Below are 22,992 nucleotides of genomic sequence, written 5' to 3'. Positions count from 1 at the left end.
GGTAGTAACCATGTTATTACACTTTATAAGAAAATAACATTACTATTGTTTTAATTATGACATTAGTTTATTAAGTGTACTATACACAGATGCAGGGCAAATAGTCACAATACAGTATGTACAGTAAAACGTACAGTAGAACCTCATTTTAATATGTCACTCACAACCGATCGTGTCCTTCCGGGGTGTTGCCCAAATAAAACACTGCCAAACCAAATGACGGAAATACTAGAACGTAGCTAGCGGTTGGGTTTTCTAGCGGAAACATCGCACCATTGTATGAGGTAGATGTTTTTTCCATCATGATACTAACTCCCGGTGGATGTAGCACGGAATAACATCAAAGAAGACTAGCTCTTTGATCGCTTTGTAGGGGAAAGATGTCCAACATACTTGATGCGGCGTCCAGAGTGAAATGGGACCGGGCGACTGCAGCGAAGCGAGCTATCTTTCTCACGGCCGCTGCCTATGGGGTGAAAACCCTGTACCCCATCGTCTGCAGACAATTCGTGAAACGGAAAGAATGCAAGAATAGCAGGGGGTCTAAAGGAGAGGAAAATGGCTCGACGGTTAAATCACAAACAGATGCACCGAGTCATAAAAAGTCACCTGGTGTAAACGCGGAATTTTTTAAGCAGATACTTGAACTCATTAAAATTCTCTTTCCAAAGCTTGTCTCCAAAGAGCTTGGATTGCTGTCTCTGCATTCGGTCGCGTTGATTTCCCGGACGTTTCTGTCTATCTATGTCGCAGGCTTGGATGGCAAGATTGTGAAAACAATCGTTGAGAAAGAACCACGAAGCTTCATCATCCAACTGATGAAATGGCTCCTTATTGCTATCCCGGCCACATTCGTGAACAGCGTTATCCGTTACCTGGAATGCAAGCTGGCCCTCGCCTTCCGCACACGGCTAGTGGACCATGCCTACACCACCTATTTCACAGACCAGACCTACTACAAAGTTAGCAACATGGACGGGAGACTGACCAACCCGGACCAGTCTCTTACCGAGGACGTAATGATGTTTTCCCAATCCGTGGCGCATCTCTACTCGAACCTCACTAAGCCCATCTTGGATGTGATACTCACCTCCTACACCCTCATCCAGACGGCCCGGTCCAGGGGGGCCAACGCCAGCGGGCCGACCCTGCTGGCTGGGCTGGTGGTGTTTTGCACGGCCAAGGTTCTGAGGGCCTGCTCGCCGAAATTCGGAAAACTAGTAGCTGAAGAGGCCCACAGGAAAGGCCATTTGCGCTATGTGCATTCCAGGATCATTGCCAATGCAGAGGAGATAGCCTTCTACAGGGGCCACAAGGTATACAAGGAAGGATGCATGGTGGATTTTGCATGCTAAGTCACTATGCATTTATTACAATAGAAATACCCATGTGTTGGATCCCTTGGAGTTGGATCTAATGCACACCCATGACATCATATCCAATTCCCAAAAGTGATTTTCAATCATTTGGTTGACAGCCTCCTTATATGTACTTGTTTTAGATAAGACTGTCTGCAAGTGCAAAATAACTAACATGCAATGTGAATGTAATGTGAAAACTATTGTAATGCATTTGTTGTAAATGTGCTATACTGTGTAGGCTAGATACTTTTGTGACTGTAATGTAAACTGCCTGTTTGTGTCTGTCTGTCCTGTGTGTGTCAGGTGGAGATGCGTCAGCTGCAGAAGTGCTACCGGGCCCTGGCGGAGCAGATTAACTTGATCCTGTCCAAGCGTCTGTGGTACATCATGATAGAGCAGTTCCTCATGAAGTATGTGTGGAGTAGCTGTGGACTGGTCATGGTGGCTGTGCCCATCATCACAGCTACCGGCTTCGCTGACAGCGGTAATAGTCATCACGACATCATCTTGTTTTCTTCTAAACCCTCTTGTTTTCGAGTACAGCATCTCCGGGGAAGAGGGAATAGTTTTCATGGTTTATCTCTGTTTCTGCATACCAGTAGGTAGCCTATTCCGTCTTTCATTTGAACCGATTGCATTTGATTCTATTTAGGTAATTTTGTGCTGATCACACAAAGCCCCAAAAAACAGTCCCTCTTAATTTGCATATGCCACATACAGTTGAAGTCGGAAGTTTACATACACTTTGGTTGGAGTCATTAGAACTCGTTTTTCAACCACTCCACAAATTTCTTGTTAACAAACTATAGTTTTGGCAAGTCGGTTGGGACATCTACTTTGTGCATGACACAAGTAATTTTTCCAACAATTGTTTACAGACAGATTATTTCACTTATAATTCACTGTATCACAATTCCAGTGGGTCAGAAGTTTACATACACTAAGTTAACTGTGCCTTTAAACAGCTTGGAAAATTCCAGAAAATTATGTCATGGCTTTTGAAGCTTCTGATAGGCTAATTGACATCATTTGAGTCAATTGGAGGTGTACCTGTGGATGTATTTCAAGGCCTACCTTCAAACTCAGTGCCTCTTTGCTCGACGGAAAATCAAAAGAAATCAGCCAAGAAAAATAATTGTAGACCTCCACAAGTCTGGTTCATCCTTGGGAGCAATTTCCAAACGCCTGAAGGTACCACGTTCATCTGTACAAACAATAGTACGCAAGTATAAACAACATGGGACCACGCAGCCGTCATACCGCTCAGGAAGGAGACGCGTTCTGTCTCCTACAGATGAACGTACTTTGGTGCGAAAAGTGCAAAATCAATCCCAGAACAACAGCAAAGGACCGTGTGAAGATGCTGGAGGAAACGGGTACAAAAGTATCTATATCCACAGTAAAACGAGCCATATATTGACATAACCTGAAAGGCCGCTCATCAAGGAAGAAGCCACTGCTCCAAACCTGCCGTAAAAAAAACAGACTATGGTTTGCAACTGCACATGGGGACAAAGATCGTATTTTTGGAGAAATGTCCTCTGATCTGATGAAACGAAAATAGAACTGTTTGGCCATAATGACCATTGTTATGTTTGGAGGAAAAAGGGGGAGGCTTGCAAGCCGAAGAAGACCATCCCAACCGTGAAGCACGGGTGGTGGCAGCATCATGTTTTGGGGGTGCTTTGCTGCAGGAGGGACTGGTGCACTTCACAAAATAGATGGCATCATGAGGATGGAAAATGATGTGGATATATTGAAGCAACATCTCAAGACATCAGTCAGGAAGTTAAAGCTTGGTCGCAAATGAGTCTTCCAAATGGACAATGACCCCAAGCATACTTCCAAAGATGTGGCAAAATGGCTTCAGGACAACAAAGTCAAGGTATTGGAGTGGCCATCACAAAGCCCTGACCTCAATCCTATAGAAAATTTGTGGGGCGAACTGAAAAAGCATGTATGAGCAAGGAGGCCTACAAACCTGACTCAGTTACACCAGCTCTGTCAGGAGGAATGGGACAAAATTCAATCAACTTATTGTGGGAAGCTTGTGGAAGGCTACCCAAAACGTTTGACCCAAGTTAAACCATTTATTGGCAATGCTACCAACTACGAATTGAGTGTATGTAAACTTCTTACCCACTGGGAATGTGATGTTAGAAATTAAAGCTGAAATAAATCATTCTCTCTACTCTTATTCTGACATTTCACATTCTTAAAATAAAGTGGTGATCCTAACTGACCTAAGACAGGGAATATTTACTGTACAGTAGTATTCAGCTGTACAGTAGTAGCTGATCAGCATGTGTTAACCCACAGGAACCAACTATCTCAATGATACCCTTAAGGTGTCATTCAACTGAATGGTGTCAAGAACTTTGTTGTGCTGATAAGGGTATATTCATCCTATTGTCCCTATTATCCTGTTAGCTGCTAACTAACTGAATGCTACTGTTGTCTCCACCAGTGGAGACTGCTGAGGGGAGGACGGCTCATAGTAATGGCTGGAACGGAGCAAATGGAATGGCCTCAAACACATGGAAACCATGTGTTTGATGTATTTGATACCATTCCACAAATTACGCTCCAGCTATTACCACGAGCCCGTCCTCCGCAATTAAGGTGCCACCAACCTCATGTGTTCTCCACCCCAATCAGTGTCATGCACACTGATAACATGGCAACTGTTTGGTTTTTGGCCACAAAAAAACGAGCCGGCATTACAGTCTTGCTGGTCTAAGCACAGAATGGCTCTGTTCCATTTCAGTCTTTAGCCCCTTTCCCTAGTTCCTAGGCCCTTCCTTAGGCCATACCCCCTAAGAGTTCACTGATCAGAAAGCCAAGGGGCTAGGGGCCCAGTATGTCATCTCATAGTGTCTCACCTTAATTTCCCCTCTCACAGAAACTGCCGACGGTCAGACTCAGGTGCTGGTGAGCGAGAGGACAGAGGCTTTCACCACCGCACGCAATCTCCTGGCCTCTGGAGCTGACGCCATCGAGAGAATCATGTCCTCCTACAAAGAGGTGACGTCTCACTCTTCTCTGTCCTCTCTGCTCTCCCTTCTTCTCTTCTCTCTCACTTTCTCTCTCTCCTGTTTCATCTCCTCTTACATTCAAGTGGCATTATAGAGTGATAGGACAGTGTTAGAGTGAGCCACTAGACCCACTCATGACAAGAGGACTCTCAAACTGTCTGTCAAGGTTGCAGACAGACATGAAGCAACACCAAAGAAGGGCCGTGCTCATTCATTGAATCATAGGGACGTAATCCCTTATTTTAATCCCAAAATGATGATGTCTATTCATGCATATATATTTTTAGCAGTCATTTATTTATGAGTTACCAGAATTTGGCCCAAAAGGACATTTTATGTCCCCCATCACAGTGCTGATTTGAATGTTGTCTGTGTTGGTTGTCATATGCCCACTTCAATATTTGTGAATATGACAGTTATATCTACAGTGTTACATGGATGTGAGAAAAAGGGCTGATGTACAAGAAAATGTGCACTGGTTCACTCTGTGGGGGAGGGTTGACCTTTCAATAAGAGGAATTGAGTATTGTTGGTGTCAGACTGGTTTTTGAAATCCTTTGCCTTGCAAATCAGACAGCTGTCTCTGTCTTGGACCTACAGTATCACACTTCCTACTGAAGGTTAGGCTACTTTTAGTCATATACTATACAGTGTGGAGAAAACACAGACTATGAAAAAGGACAGGCTGTGGTTATTATGTTGTTTTTTTGGATGTCACCCAACTTGCCTGTGCATGCAGGGATTGTTGCTGTGTGTTGCTGTGGCACCCTAAGAGGCAGGCAGTGCCTGCCAGAGATACATTCCTGAGATAATATTCACTCACTGCAGCTCACCCTGCAGCTAGCCTATTGCAGTGTCTGAACAGGGCCACACACCCCAATAGGTTATGTAATAGTATGGTATGTTATGCTACAGGGGCACACACATTCAGACTGTCACAGGTAATACACATTACGTTACTGCTGCTGTCACAGCACACTGTCTGAACACAGCCTGAGACTGTGGCGGTCATGACATTTTGTCAGCCGGGGATTGTCAAGCAAATAACTGCCGGTCTCACGGTAATTGACCGTTAATTAACATAAACACATTTAGCATCTTCTGGCTTCCACACATAGCCTACTGTCACGGATCCCCCCCGGTACTGATGCTCATTCTGTTCACCAGTTCCGGAGGTTTACGTCGCCGGCTTTCTAGGCTTCACTGAACGGGATTCATTATCATCAACCTCCGGACTGTCTTGTCTGATTACACACACCTGGTTTCCATTTCCCCTGATTAGTATGTTATATATGTGCCCTCTCTTCCCTCTGTCGGTTATTGTTCCCATGTTTGTTGGTGGTGTGAGTACCCATGCGTTGGTGCAGCTGTTATGCTGCGTGCTATATATATTGTGTATTACGGGTATCGTCCCGTATTGGTCAACAAGGTTTACCCTCGCTCTTTTGTTTGGGTACAGCCCAGTGTTTTTGTATACGTGTTTGTTTTGGGTGTATTAAAAACCCCTATTGTGTATTCCTGCGCCTGTCTCCTTTATACCAGTGTGACACCTACAAGCCACTGATGCATACCTTTGGAGCGTCTACATTTTAAAAAGTCTAACAAATCCATGTAATATAGCCTACACCATCACAATAAATCTAAAGAAAAAGAGAGTCATACACTCTATTTATAAACTACTAGTAATTTATTGGGTAAACCACCAGGTGGTTCTATAGGCTATGCAATTGCGTGAGAAAACAAAGTGATGGCCACTATTAAAAAGAGGAGGATCCCATCAGCTTACTATAGGCTGGGCCTACTGTATTTATTTCTCAACTTTCCTAATATTAAGCACATTGTTTATCTTTACAACAGGAGTATAGCCGACTTGGCTGGCATGAAAATGAAGCAAGGGAAACGTGTCCTCCATTCGCTAGTTAAGTGCATAGATGACTAGCTAGCTAGCTATGCTGAACTTGAATGACTGTTATCCACAGTTAGCATATCTCTTAGTTGTCAATCAAATGTATTTGGCATTGATCAAATGGGCGGGCGGGCAGGCAAGTTCCCATTCAGTTATCAAAACGTGGGTTGGGACAAGCATGCATTGGCAGGCAAGCTGCAGGAGGACGAGAAAGCTAGTATTCCCCATCGTTTATCAGTGGAATTTTGATGGCCACTGAAAAAGTTTGAGAGGGTTTATCTAATGTTCCCTCATTAGATTTTAGCTCATCCCGCTCTGGCTAGCATTAGTTATTGATCTTGTTGATGTGCATAGGCATACGAGGGCTACCATTTCATGGTTGTTTGATCAATAGGATTGTAAAGTTCCCAAATGTAATACTCCAGTGGTGTTTACATACAGTATTTGCAGAAATCCATTCAGGTGTATTTTGTGGCTTTTGTCGAATGTTTTCTAATGATCTAAAGTTGCGCTGTTGCTACTGCCTGTAAACACATATCCAGTTCAAAGTGAATGATCGTCAGGCCCATGTGGCAAATGGCTTATTTGCATATAGGCCGACTGTAGCTCTGATTGGCTATGGCGCACAGGTCTGCGTAGACTCCGGTCCTGGACAGGACAGATGTTTTTTATTCTGTTTTATTTACTCCAGTGTCTTAATTGTCCAAACGCACGGCCGCTTTCCCACTCTATGTTGCTATAGAAATGTCCCAAATGCCTTACTACGTCGTTCTCAAACATTCTATGAATTTATGAAAACGGGAAAAATGCTTGCTTGTCAGAAAATGTAAAAAAAGAAAAAGTGTCATATTCTTCCTGGGGGTGTACAGATTTGAATAAGATTGAATATTGTTAAAGTGCTGTCTGTCAGTTCTACTTTAGAGGCTTTCCCCCTCTGCCACTCTGCTGGCTGGCTGGCTTTGCCTAGCTGTGAATAAATCCTCCATCTGGTTTATAATTATAATCCTCCACCAGGGAAGGCTATACCTAGTAGCCCTCTCTCCCAGGAGAGAGTTAACACAGCCAGCCAGCCCCAGAGACTGCCTGCCACAACCCATGTAGCCTGTCTGGCTGGGTTCAGCTCCTCATTACCAATCCAATAGCACCCTAACTAACCTGGAAGAGATCTCCTTGAAATGTTTGAGGTTTTGCATGCGACTCATTTGAATCACGTATGTATGACTGATTTGTTTTTTGTAGGCATGCAGCACTGTAGACCATGCCTCCTCTGTAATGCCTAGGCAATTTGCAATGTCTAGGACATCTGTTTGTGTCTAGGCAATCTGTAATGGCTAGATAATCTCAGTAATGATCATATACTGTAGGCCTATTTCTAGTCTGTTTAGGTTGTTTTCAGGGAGTTCCCTCTAGCAGTACCCTATAGGGAGATGATTCCGTGACTGGGATTGTTTCTGTCTCTAGGCTACAGTATGTCACTATCTCTCTCCATCCCCCTCATTCCCTCCCTTCCATCTCCAAGTGTGTGTAGGCTGTTGCTCCTGTTGACACTACACTCTTAGAAAAAAAGGTGCTATCTAGAACAAAAAAAACGCTTCTTCGGCTGTTCCCATAGGATAACCCTTTGAAGAACCCCTGTTGTTTCTAGGTAAAACCCTTTTGGGTCACAGTCAGTCAGGCTGTATCACATCCGGCCGTGATTGGGAGTCCCATAGGGCGGCGCACAATTGGCTCAGAGTTGGCCGGGGAGCCCGTCATTGTAAATAAGAATTTGTTCTCAACTGACTTGCCTAGTTCAATAAAGGTAAAAAAAATTATTATAAAAAAAATAGAACCCTTTCCACAGAGGGTTGTACATGGAACCCAAAAGGGTTTTACCTGGAACTGAAGGGTTCTCCTATGGGGACAGCTGCAGAACCCTTCTAGAACCCTTTTTTTTTAAATGTCATGCTATTTTTCTGAGTGTACAGTCATCCCATTATACAGGCTATGTTATCTGTAGGAAGGCCTCGGGCTATCATCAGCACTGTGTGTTCCCTAAACACAGATACAAACAGCTATTAAAAAACAAAAACAGCCATTGTTTAGAGTCATATTAAGCTATGAGTGAAAATTAGTTCTTAAATTATACAGAGGGCTTTTGCATCATTTGATCAAATAATGGCCCTTCACCTTGTACTGTTATCCTGACCAGATTTTCAGTGCACGCTGCAATTCACTGCTATAGACCAGCTCTGCTGCTGGCTGCTCCCGTAGTTCACGTGCATTAATGTAAAGTGTTTTCCCAAAGACATCTTCCCAAACATCTACTGTTGGGCAATGGTGGTGAACTCTGTTGGGTGAGATGACCTAACTGACCCCTTTTCTGTTCAGTCTGACTCCAGTGTTATTTACCTCAACGTATGACCTCTGACCTTTTTGGTTGTCTGTAATAGGTGACAGAGCTGGCGGGCTACACGACGCGCGTCTACAACATGTTCCTGGTGTTTGGTGAGGTGCAGAGGGGCATGTACAAGCGCTCGTCCACATCGACCACGGGAACAGGAGAGAAGAAGAACGTGGCCAGGCCAGAGATGCACATCGATGGGCCTTTGGAAATCAAAGGTAGACTGTCTGAGATGTTAAGCATTTAGTACACATTTGCCCAGCGGTATGTAAGATACACATACACATTCTGAGACACTTAAATGTCATGCAATTCCCTATTCAGTACACAACTATACCATAGTATACCACTTTACTACATCAGGGGGTGGTGGTAGCATCTGGGTTAGAGAGGCGGGCCGGTAGCCTGGTAACCAAAAGGTTGCCGGTTCAAATCCCCGAGCTGCATGCAGGGAGTGAGCCAGCAGCCGGAGGGTTACCAGCTTCAATGATAATTGTGCATCTGTAACATCATTATTCGCGATTCATTCAGGATATTCCGTAATCATGATAGCATCCACATGAATATAGAAGTGTTCAGAAACATAATCTATTCTTATTTACAGTAAAAGTGACTCCAAAATGACACAATTTTCACCATTCATTTCTATTGGGCACAAAATAATCTGAAACAACCAAAATAAACAGCAAATGCATCCAACAAGATTGATGTAGTCATTGCTTGCTAGTAATATTGGACCAAATACTTTAATACACATTTAAGTGATTTTGTCCCAATACATTCGGTTCCCTAAAATGGGGGGGGGGGGGGGGGGGGGGCAGGCAATGTACAAAAAGTGCAGTAATTTCTAAAACGGTTTACCCGATATGGATGAAAATACCCTTAAATTAAGGCTGACAGTCACTTTAACCTCATAGTCATTGTATCATTTCATATCCAAAGTGCTGGAATACAGAGCCAAAACCACAACAAAAAAATCACTGTCCCAATACTTTTGGAGCTCACTGTATATGCACAAATGTTGAGCAAACTCACTATCCAACTGCAGCTTGTTGCCTTACAATTACAGTAGACGTTGAATCAACATATTTTTATAAAGGTTACAGAGAGACAGAGTCCGCCCCAAATGGCACCCTATTCCCTATATAGTGCACTAAAAATCTTTTGATTTTCCCATGATGTCAAGCAAAGAGCCACTGAGTTTGAAGGTAGGCCTTGAAATACATCCACAGGTACACCTCCAATTGACTCAAATTATGTCAATTAGCTTATCAGAAGCTTCTAAAGCCATGACATCATTTTCTGGAATTTTCCAAGCTGTTTAAAGGCACAGTCAACTTAGTGTATGTAAACTTCTGACCCACTGGAATTGTGATACAGTGAATTATAAATGATATTATCTGTCTGTAAACAATTGTTGGAAAAATGACTTGTATCATGCACAAAGTAGATGTCCTAACCGACTTGCCAAAACTATAGTTTGTTAACAAGAAATTTGTGGAGTGGTTGAAAAACGAGTTTTAATGACTCCAACCTAAGTGTATGTAAACTTCCGACTTCAACTGTATGTATACAGTACCAGTCAAAAGTTTGTGCACACCTAGTCATTCAAGGGTTTTTCTTTATTTTTACTATTTTCTACATTGTAGAATAATGTAGAAAATGTTTTAAAAAATATATATTTTATATATTTATATCTTTTTTTTATATACAGTGTATATAAAAAAGAAATCGCCATGGTAAAACGTTCTCAGTGTAAAAATGACTAAAACAGAGAAAGTATGTATAAAAGATAATGGATCTATATATTAAAAATTAAATATGATAATCTTTGAGAACTAACAATTACCAAATTAAAGCTAGACAGTCAGGCAGAATCTAAAATTCCCAAAATTGCATGGCATTATTTTGTTAGAATGTTTGAGTCATTCAGATAGCATAAGAACAATGCTTAAGTGTGTAGAATTGCAGGAAATTTGCTCTAATCGGCACATTTTCTCTCAGCCCCATGGCAAAATGTATAAAATTGCAGGAAATTTGCTTTAAAACTTAAATGTTTTTCTAAAAACTTAACAAGTTTTTAGAAATGTTTGCAAATGTATTAAAAATAAAAACAGAAATACCTTATTTACATAAGTATTCAGACCCTTTGCTAAGAGACTCGAAATTGAGCTCAGGTTTATCCTGTTCACATTGATCATCCTTGAGATGTTCCTACAACTTGATTGGAGTCCACCTGTGGTAATTTCAGTTGATTGGATATGATTTGGAAAGGTACACACCTGTCTATATAAGATCCCACAGTTGACAATGCATGTCAGAGCAAAAACCAAGCCATGAGGTCGAAGGAATTGTTCATAGAGCTCCAAGACAGGATTGTGTTGAGGCACAAATCTGGGGAAGGGTACCAAAACATTTCAGCAGCGTTGAAGGTCCCCAAGAACACAGTGGCCTCCATCATTCTTAAACGGAAGAAGTTTGGAACCTCCAAGACTCTTCCTCGAGCTGGCCGCCTTGCCAAACTGAGCATTCGGGGAGTAGGGCCTTGGTCAGGGAGGTGACCAAGAACCCGATGGTCACTAGGGTTGCACATTTTGGGGAATATTCCGAGGTGGAAACTTTCCGTGAGAATTAACGAGAATATATGGGAATTAACGGGAATATATGGGAATTAACGGAAATATATGCAAATTCATATTAATGCATTTAAATGTGGATGTTTTTTGCATTGGATATATTTACCATATCAAAATTGGAGACAGAAACATAAACCTTTTATCTTATCATAAGTAGAAGTAATTGCAAATGATTAAATCCTTCCAATAGAAATTTTAAAAAACGATTTAGTTATGAATTGAACTTTAATTAAATGAGTTGACTCTTCACATGGGATGATTTCACTGAACAACAAAATAAGGGAATATTGAATGATCCCCAATGATCCATCACATCTCCCAAAAACATTTGTAAAATGATAGTCTAGAAACTAAAACTTTGGTTGTCTTCCTGTCAGGCTTCCATGTCTTCTTCCTGAACCTTCTCAATGTCCACTTCTTGAACATCAGACTCTGAGGCCTCATCTTCACTGTCACTTTCCAACCTTGTTGAGGATGGCTCGTTGTCAGGCTCAAAAGCCTCAAATTTGTCCGGATGGCCACCAATTTTTAACCCTTGTATTGGGCAGCCTGTTGCGTGCTTTGGTGTGTGTGTGTTCCCAAACAAAGGACCAGTTGCGCTCTGAGGCGGCTGATGTTGGTGGGATTTGGAGGACGATGGAGGCAACAGGGGAAAGAGCCTCAGATCCACAATGTTCCTTCCACCAGGTGGTTGATGAGATATGTTGGTATGACTGCCATATTGCATCTCCATCCCAAAGCTCTTGCATGGAAGTGTACTTCACCAGACTGCCAAGAACCTTGCCCTCATCAAGGCCAAGGTGGCGAGACAAGGTAGTGATGACACCATAGGCCTTGTTAATCTCTGCACCAGACAGGATGCTCTTGCCAGCATACTTGGGGTCCAACATGTACGCCGCAGCATGTATGGGCTCCAGGAAGAAGTCTTCACGCTTTTTGATGTATTTCAGAACTGCAGTTTCCTCTGCTTGGATCAACAGTGAAGTGGGCAGGGCAGTATGGATTTCTTCTCTTACATCTGCAAGCAGAGTCTGAACATCAGACAGGATGGCATTGTCTCCCTCAATCCGTGCAATGGCTACTGCTATAGGTTTCAGGCTGCTTACCACTCTCTCCCAAAATACATAATCCAGGAGGATCCTCTTGATGGGGCTGTCCATATCGGCAGACAGTGTAGTAGTGTGGGCTCAATAGCATCTCATTAGTGTGCAAGATCTTGAGAATCAGCTGTACATGTGATGGAAGAGTGCACTGCACATGTGATGGAAGAATGCACTGTGCATGCAGAGGGTTGCAATTCCATTGAATTGGGGATAGTTTAACCAAAATATGCCACAAGACCTAGAATTGCCTTATGTGTATCCCTCAAAAAAGGTTCACTGTTATAAGCTAACTTTTTTGATGAATTTAATCAAAATTCCCCAAATTCCCGGGCTTAACTTCCCATGGAAAATTTCCAGAAAAATTCCGGAAATTTACTGGAAAGTTTCCGACCCTTTGCAACTCTAACGGTCTCTCTGACAGAGCTCCAGAGTTCCTCTGTGGAGATGGCAGAACCTTCCAGAAAGGCAACCATCTCTGCAGCACTCCACCAATCATGCCTTTATGGTAGAGTGGCAAGACGGAAGCCACTCTTCAGTAAAAGGCACATGACAGCCCCTTGAAGTTTGCCAAACGGCACCTAAAGGACTCTCAGACTATGATAAACAAGATTCTCTGGTCTGATGAAACCAAGATTGAACTCTTTGGCCTGAATGCCAAGTGTCACGTCTGGAGGAAACCTGGAACCATCCCTACGGTGAAGCATGGTGGTGGCAGCATCATGCTGTGGGGATGTCTTTCAGCGGCAGAGACTGGGAGACTAATCAGGATCGAGGAAAACATGAATGTAGCAAAGTACAGACAGATCCTTGATGTAAACCTGCTCCATAGCAATCAGGACCTTGGACTGGGGTGAAGGTTCACCTTCCAACAGGACAATGACCCTAAGCACACAGCCAAGACAATGCAGGAGTGGCTTCGGGACAAGTCTCTGAATGTCCTTGATTGGCCCAGCCAGAGCCCGGACTGGAACCCGATTAAACATCTCTGGAGAGACCTGAAAATAGCTGTGCAGCGACGCTCCCCATCCAGCCTGACAGAACTTGAGAGGATCTGCAGAGAAGAGTGGGAGAAACTCCCCAAATACAGGTGTGCCACGCTTGTAGCGTCATACCCAAGAAGACTTGAGGTTGTATCTGCCAAAGGTGCTTCAACAAGTACTGTGTGAAGGGTCTGAATACTTAAGTAAATGTGATATTTCAATTTCAATTTTTTGGGGGAAAAAGTCAAGGGGTCTGAATACTTTCTGAATGCACTGTAAATGCAGATGGGCCATCCCAAGCCTATTCATTTCAGGCTACAGGTTATAATGTTTTTAAAGGGGAAATTATATTTCAGATGGTGTCAACATAATCATATATTCTTTCATTTTGGAGTAGAATGTTATTTTCAAAAGTCACCAGAAGTGACCTTGTCACAGACGTTCCCCCCACGCTAACTTTGCCACCGCTGCTGAAAAGAATCCTCTGGGAAACACTGGCTTTTGACCATCTTGGTCAAATTACTCAGCTGTAATCATGATATGTTTTGTTTAATTTTCACATACACCTGATATGTACAGTGACAGATTTTTTTTACCATGTCAGCCCTGTATTCGAACCAGCCACCTTTCGGTTAGTGGCCCAACGCTCTAACCGATAGGCTTATACTAACTGCGAACGTGTGCATCTGGACATACTCTTCACTAACACAGCTAGTTAGTCAGTTGGCTACATCCTCAGTATCTACAGCTGTACTTTTTTTTTACACTTTCTCACACTTTTTAAATGCTGCCACACTTTTTTCTGGCAGCCACATGTACTCTCGTTGACCGAACTGATCATATGAATTATTGATCGACACACAATGACTGATTTCTCCTTTGCTTTTTTGGTGTCGGTCTTCTGCAGGAAGAGTCATCGATGTGGACAATGGCATTGTGTGTGAGAGTGTCCCTATCATCACTCCCAATGGAGACATAGTGGTCTCCAGTCTCAACTTCAGGGTGAGAAATATCACAGCAAAATCCTGGGCGATGTTCAGTAGTGATAAAACGTTTTCAAATGAAGTGAAAAACTTCAAATTAAGTACTACCTGAACTTATCCAATAAGAAAACAGATTTTTGTTTTCCATTTCCAAAGTGTTGTGAAAGTGTGTCCTACTGAAGATCCTGCTCAGCATCCTACTAAATCATTCTATATGTTACAGTACCTGTGATGTGTTTGCTGTTATTATTACATGTGTGCTTCCTGTGCTTCCTAGCCAGGGTTCACTTCAAAAAGAAATTCAAATCTCAAAGTGAGCTAACTTCCCGGTAACACAACAAAGAACAAAGCATGTACACCCTACCCAAGGGGAAGATGGCTAACCTATATTTGCCTAACCCTCTAGCCATCTTCCCCTTGGGTAGGGTGTACATGCTTTGTTCTTTGTTGTGTTACCGGGAAGTTAGCTCACTTTGAGATTTGAATTTCTTTTTGAAGTGAACCCTGGCTAGGAAGCACAGGAAGCACCCATGTAATAATCACACACACACACACACACACACTAAATTGCATTGTATAAAATAAGGACAGTATGGCTTCCTAATACTCAACATAAACCATGTCAAAAAATATGTAGGGACTACATAGAATCAAGTGATTCAGACTAGTCTCGCTTTGCCAAACTCATGTCATGGGTTGTTAGACCCATCAGCTGTGATGAGACTATTCAGTACTCCAAGGCTATAACGTGTGTGTGTGTGAATGATGTTTCTTGCAGGTGGAGGAAGGTATGCACCTGTTGATCACAGGTCCTAACGGCTGTGGGAAGAGTTCTCTGTTCAGGATCCTCAGTGGGCTGTGGCCTGTCTATGGGGGGCTGCTTCACAAACCCCCCCCACAACACATGTTCTACATACCACAAAGGTCAGTGGTTGTCACTGTCACACACATCCTTATGCCCACACATGTACTGACTGACACACATGTATCCATGTATAGTTGTAGGATCTTAATTTGATCACTATTTTGTTGCTGAGATTTTTGCACAGCAGGAAATGCAAACTTGTAGGGAATTCAAGGTTTTAAAAAAGCTTCTAAAGTTTGTAATTACCACTTTAAAATATCAGACTTGATTTTCCCTAACGAAAAATGTATCAACTACTACAATAAATGTCCATTAATTATAATCCACATAATAATTCACATTTCCTGTTGCTGCAGGATTATTTTCCTGCTGTAGCAAACTGGCTCAAATTAAGATCCTACATTTGTACATGCAAGCTTGCATAGAGGCACACACACACAGGCATGCACGGATGAATATTCTGTATGAATGCACACACACACTACATACACACAGTTAAAGGTATTGAAAATCAGCAGTAGGGATCCTTACCCTCTAGACTCAGTAACTCGATCTCCATGGAGAGTGAGAGAGAGAAGCCAGACCTTAAGAGTAGTGAAATATTTACCAGATCTTCCAGGTGTTTGACTGCTTTTCAATAATGCTGAAACGTGACACACACACACTCACAGATTTGTATTGCTATCCTTGTGGCGACCAAAGAATTGATTCCCATCCAAAATCCTATTTTCCCTAACCCCTAACCCTAAATCAATTCCTAACCTTAACCTAACCATAAACTTACCCTAAGCCTAACCTTAACCCCTAACCCTAAAACTATACCTAACCGTAACCCCTAACCCTATCCCCAACATTAATTCTAACCCTAATTGTAACCCTAAACCTAACCCCTCAGCCTAAAATAGCATTTTTCCTTGTGGGGACCGGCAAATGTCCCCACTTGTCAGAATTGACCTTTTTTTGCTATCCTTGTGAGGACTTCTGTATGTAATATAATGTAAATGTAATGACTTCTGGTACCCACAAGGATAGTCAAATAAAAACACAGACACTCGCACACGCACACACACACACACACAGTTAAATGTATTAAAAATCAGCAGTAGCTAACCTTACCCTCTAGACTCTCCATGGAGAGTGAGAGAGAGAAACCAGACCTTAGAGTAGTGAATAATTTACCAGATCTTCCAGGTGTTTCGACGGCTTTACTGGAATGGTGAAACGTGACACACACACAGACGTCTTTACCTAAATGTTGTGTCTGACTATCTCCCCCCTCCCTCTCTCTCTCCTCAGGCCGTACATGTCCATTGGAACCCTGAGAGACCAGGTGATCTACCCAGACTCTCTAAAGGACATGCACGACAGAGGCTACAGAGACAAGGACCTGGAGGTCATACTGGACATCGTTAACCTCAACCAGATAGTGACCCGCGAGGGCGGTAAGAACCCGGGGAGGGGCAGTGAAGGAAATACGATCAGCCTAGAACAAAAGGGTTGTGTGGGTCTGAAGGCGTAGTAACAGGTGCACTTTGAAAAGAGGTAGCTGAAGCCTGACAAAACTCCCAGTAACCTATTTTTAAGCCGTTTACCCTTGAGGTGAATGATATGGTTTCCAAGGGGATTCCCAAACAACAACAGACATATACTGAATGGGGCCCTCAGCTAACACATCCTTCCTCAAAAAGTTTCTGTATCTCTTATCACACTATGCGCTGTCTGTAGTGCATTTGACCACTCAAAAAGTTATTTCTGTATGTTTCTAGTGGCATCAGTCGATCTATCCCTCTCCATATCTTTGGTTTTATTAAGGACATGTAGAGTGTAGTTAATTGGAGACCAGTGGTCCTGTTATTCTTCAACAATCAGCTCTATCTTTAATTATTTGTTACTTTTATTTCTTATTCTTATTATTTGTTGTTGGTGTTTTTGTAATAAAAAAAAAATTGCTGCATTGTTGGTTAAGGGCTTGTAAGTAAGCATTTCACTGTAAGGTCTACACCTGTTGTATTCGGTGCATGTGACAAATACAATTTGATTTGATTGTGAGCGCGTTTGCGTATTTCTCCTATTGAATATTTTTGAACTTTGAACTCTCACCACAGTTGGTACCATGGTTACACACAATTTAAACCCTTTGCATTGTTCTTTGTGTAGTGTTTAACCTACTTATTCCAATGGAGAATAAACTATAGTCAATGACAGTACTTCCAATATTAACTGACTGTGATGTGTGTCTGTTTATCTGTGTGTAGGTTGGGATGCAGAGATGGACTGGAAGGATGTGTTGTCTGGGGGAGAGAAACAGAGGATGGGCATGGCTCGCATGTTCTACAACAGGTAAGACTTGGCCTGCCATCTTAGGCCTTCTTTAAACCCTGTTGGAAAAACATAATAGTAGATATTTAGAGGTGCTGTTGATTGAATAGCCCATATTCCTCTCTTGTTTGATAGCTGATTGATTGGTGGCTAGTTGATTTAATGAATTGTTCATTAGAAAGTTATAAATGACTCAATTCCATTTTCTTGTGTGTCAGGCCAAAGTATGCCCTGTTGGATGAGTGCACCAGTGCTGTCAGCATTGACGTGGAGGGAAAAATATTCCAGGCTGCGAAGGATGCTGGGATATCATTACTGTCAATCACCCACAGGCCCTCCCTCTGGTAAGAGATATATATCATATCTGGACCAGTCTGTCCAGCCCAATTCTGATATTTTTTCCACTAATTGGTATTTTGACCAATCACATCAGATCTTTTCACGTCAGATATTTTTCAGAGCTGATCTGATTGGTCAAAAGACCGATTCGTGAAAAAATATCCGATTTGGGCTGCCTGTGTAAATGCAGCCATAGTGTCTCTTCCGACAGCCGCTGTGTCTCCGATACTTAGGCAGAGCACCATGAGTATGACAAGCAAGACTAGTCAGATAGTTTCTTCAACGTCCAATGTGTAATATTTTATGCCGCTTTTTGTCTTGAAGCACACAGATTTTGTACTGAACACTGTAGAACAGTTCTAAAGGAAAACTGTATAGAAACCTGTAGAAAAAATAAAAAAGGAAATGTAAAAAAAAAATCCCGCAAAACAACTAATACGCTACAAGCAAATGCACCACTAGTTGTCACGTCAGCAGTGCTCTGTTCTGTATTTTGTCTGAGTTAGCCTCAGGCATTAAACATGATTGCAGCGCCAACACAAACAGACCTACCACAATATTGTGCAAGTCTGTTCCTCTCAGGAGATTGCTGCTGCTATTTAGTTGCTTGTTTAACCTTAGTCACTTAATAACCCTATGACATTTTACACAACATGACATGACACTACACCACGCAACAGGGCTGGGCACAGCACAAAATAATCACTACATAACTGCAACCACAATAGAACAGAAGATATGCACCATCATTAACACTGCAATACTTTTTCATAACATAACACAACCATAAGGTCAAAGACAATTGTATACTATTTGGAAATCATGTTGTGCTTGGACTGGATAATGAATGAATAAAAATGTAGAAATGTAGCGCAACCATGAAATAATCCCATCCTTAACCCATATTCTTGCTCCACTTTTCATACCTACAGGAAGTACCACACCCACCTGTTACAGTTTGATGGTGAGGGAGGATGGAGGTTCGAGCAGCTGGACACAGCTACGCGTCTCTCCCTAACCGAGGAGAAACAGCGCCTCGAATCCTCACTTGCAGGAATACCCAAGATGCAACACAGACTCAACGAACTCTGTAAGATCCTGGGAGAGGACTCGGTCCTCAAAACAGCCGACGCAGCAGAGAACTGAAAGAAGAAGAATGAAAGAAAGAGCGAGCGAGATGGATGTTCAGGAAAGTCAAAGTATTATTTTTTTGGTTTCAACGCACAACAACCGCATATTCCCATACGTTTCCAGTGTTGGGGTTGAATTTTAAGAATTCAGCAACAATGTTGTTTTATAGATGTTTTCGTCGCTGGAATGGTTGAGACTTAAAATCTCTGACAAGCTGAGACTTACATTTTATTTGGTTGAAAAATGAAGTAAAATTATTTTTCATTTCTAGCACTTTACTCAATTTGAGGAAATATAAATTGTTATTGCTGTAGTAGTTATCAAGTGAAGTAGTAGGCTTATGTTTTTTTTTAGACAGTATTTTCCTTATTTTATTGTGTAGATTTGTTTGTGTTAATAAAAAACTACTATGGTTAGGAAAAGGCGCAAAGCTTTCCATAAAGAAATGTGTAGTTTTATGAGACAAGTTTAAAAGATTGACGTTTCGGCCTTTAATAACCTTCTACGTCAGTCTTTTAAACTTGTCTAATAAAACTTGTTTTAATTATGGTGAGCGAGCATTGCACCTTTACCTGTCCAATGATGTCTACAAATGTTTTTATTCAACCTTGACTCACTGACTCACCTTGACAGCACCCTTTACATCTTTATATAAAAAAAATACTAGAAAGTTTTTACAATCATATCAAGTTATTCATTAAGGTTAGGCTAATAAGCATACAGTTTTAAAGGTAGCCCAACTGCTCAAATTTAAAGTACAATAAATTTGTGTCCCTTTCTGTTAACTGGACATCTTCCTTATAACATTACTGAATGTGTTTTTCACAGGTTTTCTCCTCAGAACTGCAGTATAGTAATATATTCAAAATACCTCAGTAGTTTTCAAGTTATCTGGCTCTGCATTTTAAATAACACCCTTCCCTAGACCTATATAGTGCACTACTTTGACCACAGCCCTGATTTGCCTTTGTTAGTGGCTAAGAGATGGTTATCTTAGGAGCTATTATTGGACATTAGTGCATTAGTGACAGAGCTGTTGGTCTGTTGCAATAGGTTTATGGTTTACTGAACAAATACAATAGATTTCAAGGCATCCTGTCTTGTCTCCTGCAGAGCACAGCAGGAATTGGACTGGGCTCGCTCACACAAACGCACGCACAAGAACGCTAACGCACACACATCACCTGGCAAAGCCCTACTCACTGTCACTAGGGTAATATCTGTGGAACAGGATGTTTTGTGTTGTCTCGGTCTACAATCTTCACCCCTATACAAAATATGTCACATCTTCAGCAAGAGGTTTACATTGTGTTTTACAATAAGCACTGTTGTTTTCCGTTGTGGTTCAGTACGGTTTACTTGGCTGCTGAGTTTAATTAACTGTTACCTTGTTATATCCACCCACATTAAAATCAATCTAGTTCAGCAATTCATATTTGTTATCAGCGACCTATCTCAGACTGTATACTGTGAACTTTGTTGTTTCTTTTTTTGATAATGTCTTAAAATATATTTTTAATGTCTGCATTTTAGAGTTTGATAATGCTGCCTCTGTTCAAACCTGTGTATGTACAGTAAATCTTCTGCTGAACAAAGCTGTCAGCTCTGCTGAGGTTACTATATGTCAAATCCAAGACCAGTCCTTCTAGTACTGTAGCCTTATAGCCTGACTGTGTTAGTGTATCCTCTATACCAGGGTTCTCCAACTGGCGGTCCGTGGACCGAATTAGGCCCGCAGGTGATTTTATTTGGCCCCCCCAAGAGCAAAAAAAAAGTGTATTTAAATGTTTTATTGTTTGACATTTAAGACTGTAAAAACACCAGCAAATCAGCTCCAAGTGATTTACATTTTGGAAATGTCAAAGTATTCCCAAGCATAATAGAGAGATGTATGTGATCGAATACAGATGTAAGCAAGGTTTGAAATGATTACGTTAAAGTAAAATATTATATATGTTTGGGCTTCTTGCCGTCAATTTGCAGTTTACAAATTATTTGTAATTATGTTCCGCCTCCCTGACCATCCTTTCAAGAAAAAAATTAGCTCGTGGCTGAATCTAGTTGATGATTCCTGCCCTATACGGTATTTTCAATCAGTAATACCTACAAACATTGAGTATACTGATTGGGTGGCACATAGTAGTGCTGGGTTATTTGATTGGCTTATACCCCGACTGTAACACACGAGTGTCACAAAATGAAATCGGTAACTGCAATGGCAGAATATTTACACTTGTTGTACACATACAAGTGTAGAACAAGTGCAACTGCTATATTTTTACCACTACATCTCTGACTAAACTGTCTTAAAGAGAAGTGACATGGAAAAGAATGTATGTAAGTTATAAATATGTAAACTATATATTGTAATGTATACTTTTAATATGGTACTTATATTTGCCTCTGCATGGAATGGGTGAGTGTGAGTGATGCCTCAATCACATTATATTTGAACGGTCTCTTTCAATCATTGCTAAACAGAGAGCATTGTGGGAGGATAAATACAATAACTTTCACCATGAATAGTTAGTTGTTCATGGAAGTAAAGTATTTAACTTTTGTAATATACTTGGGTATAACTACTGTTATAAATAGGTTATAAGCCTGAAAATAACCTACATATTCAGGCTTCTCCTCATTCTTTGGGATTCTAACTAATACTTTGTGTCTTGAAATGGACACCTGACATAGTGAAACCTGATTTCCTTGTACTGTAAAGAATTCTGTGTTGCTCAGCCCTGTTGATAGGAAGTATCTACAGTATACTACTGGATGAAACAGTGTCTTAAAGTGACTGAGAATAGTATGGAATGAGTAGAATCAAGAGGTGATGCTTGAAACTGTATACATGAAAACATGTATACATGACCGTGAGTTAGCTATCTAACCAATACTATGGATCAAAGTCAAACAAAATCAAATATACTTTGATATTCTATAAAATTGCAACTGTTAACTTATGCCTACTCTAGTATGTTCCCACAACACTTTGACTTAGTAACAATTCATGGATACAATTCTTTTGTCATTTTTTTAATAAGTGGAACATCCGAATGTAATGTATTTGACATGTATCATAGCATTTTACTTTGTCGTAGGCAATTCATTCAATTTTGGCAACTGTGACAATTTAAGTTTGATTTTCATAATGGTTGTTAATTTAATGGTACCTCTTGTAACTAATGCATGTGTTGTGTCATTATTTTATTAAACTAATTTATGTTATGTGAATGGGGTCTGTGTTGTGCTATAGGCCTAGTGATGCTGTTTCAGTCAAGAAAGACATGGGACTAACAGACAACAAGAGGCATTGTCTCCCCTCTTTTCTAGTCTCCTTTTTAATTTTTTTTATGGTGAGAAAACAGACTAAAGGTTTTAATTAAGCCCACCTGTTCTGGTACTGTTGTTCATTCTGCATGTGAGGATGTGCACTGAGTGTTCATTTACATCAATGTGAAAAGGTATTTTCCTGTAAATAAAATAAGACAACCAGTAAGACTGTAAAACTCAAGTAATTGATTGATTCATTGTTGTGTTGTGTTGCCATTAGTCCGCATTTTGTGGTTGGTTGCTTATTCCAGCCTTAGAGTACAGGGGCATTCAATGTAACGTGTATCTGATGCCATCTAGTGTATAAAGACGGACATTATTTGGCTCAAACTGCACTTTTGTCATCTTAACCAATGACCACACGATGGTGCCATGCTCCATCCATGTATCCGTACATCAGTAATGTCATTGCAACACTAACTATTAGGCCTACACCATTTGGTATTTCACAAACATATTCACGTTAGATTGGAATGTCAAACTATATGGCTACATACAATATGCTAAAGCTCTTAATTTTTAATTAGATCGGCGGATTTTAACTGCATTGGACGTTTTAAATTGCATTGCAGATAACAAACTGGTGTGATTGTTTGAGACTCAGCTAGTGGTCATCAATAA

At 41.2% G+C, this 22,992-nt stretch overlaps 1 protein-coding gene across 1 annotated transcript; it reads left to right on the top strand.

The window, feature by feature from the left end:
- The first annotated feature begins 217 nt into the window (after positions 1-217).
- On the top strand, positions 218-22,552 carry LOC106609116 (ATP-binding cassette sub-family D member 2). The gene is made up of 10 exons (XM_014207555.3): positions 218-1,316; positions 1,665-1,845; positions 4,264-4,385; positions 8,735-8,903; positions 14,312-14,406; positions 15,166-15,311; positions 16,549-16,694; positions 17,508-17,592; positions 17,790-17,915; positions 18,843-22,552. Exons 1-10 carry the CDS (start codon positions 381-383, stop codon positions 19,054-19,056), a joined length of 2,220 nt encoding a protein of 739 aa, XP_014063030.1. The 5' UTR covers positions 218-380; the 3' UTR covers positions 19,057-22,552.
- The last annotated feature ends 440 nt before the right edge of the window (positions 22,553-22,992 follow it).

This window comes from Salmo salar, chromosome 07, assembly GCF_965601325.2.
Source record: "Salmo salar chromosome 07, fSalSal1, whole genome shotgun sequence".
In the NCBI taxonomy this organism is placed as follows: domain Eukaryota; kingdom Metazoa; phylum Chordata; class Actinopteri; order Salmoniformes; family Salmonidae; genus Salmo; species Salmo salar.
Note: the sequence above shows the minus strand (reverse complement) of the source record. Positions and strands in the feature narration are given on the sequence as shown.

What these genes read in the sequence shown, in the direction of transcription:
- LOC106609116 (XM_014207555.3), top strand. Translation starts at nt 381, where the DNA reads ATGTCCAACATACTTGATGCGGCGTCCAGAGTGAAATGGGACCGGGCG. An exon ending in CCTTCTACAGGGGCCACAAG is followed by an intron (nt 1,317 to 1,664) that starts GTATACAAGGAA and finishes TGTGTGTGTCAG; the next exon opens with GTGGAGATGCGTCAGCTGCA. An exon ending in GCTCGCATGTTCTACAACAG is followed by an intron (nt 17,593 to 17,789) that starts GTAAGACTTGGC and finishes CTTGTGTGTCAG; the next exon opens with GCCAAAGTATGCCCTGTTGG.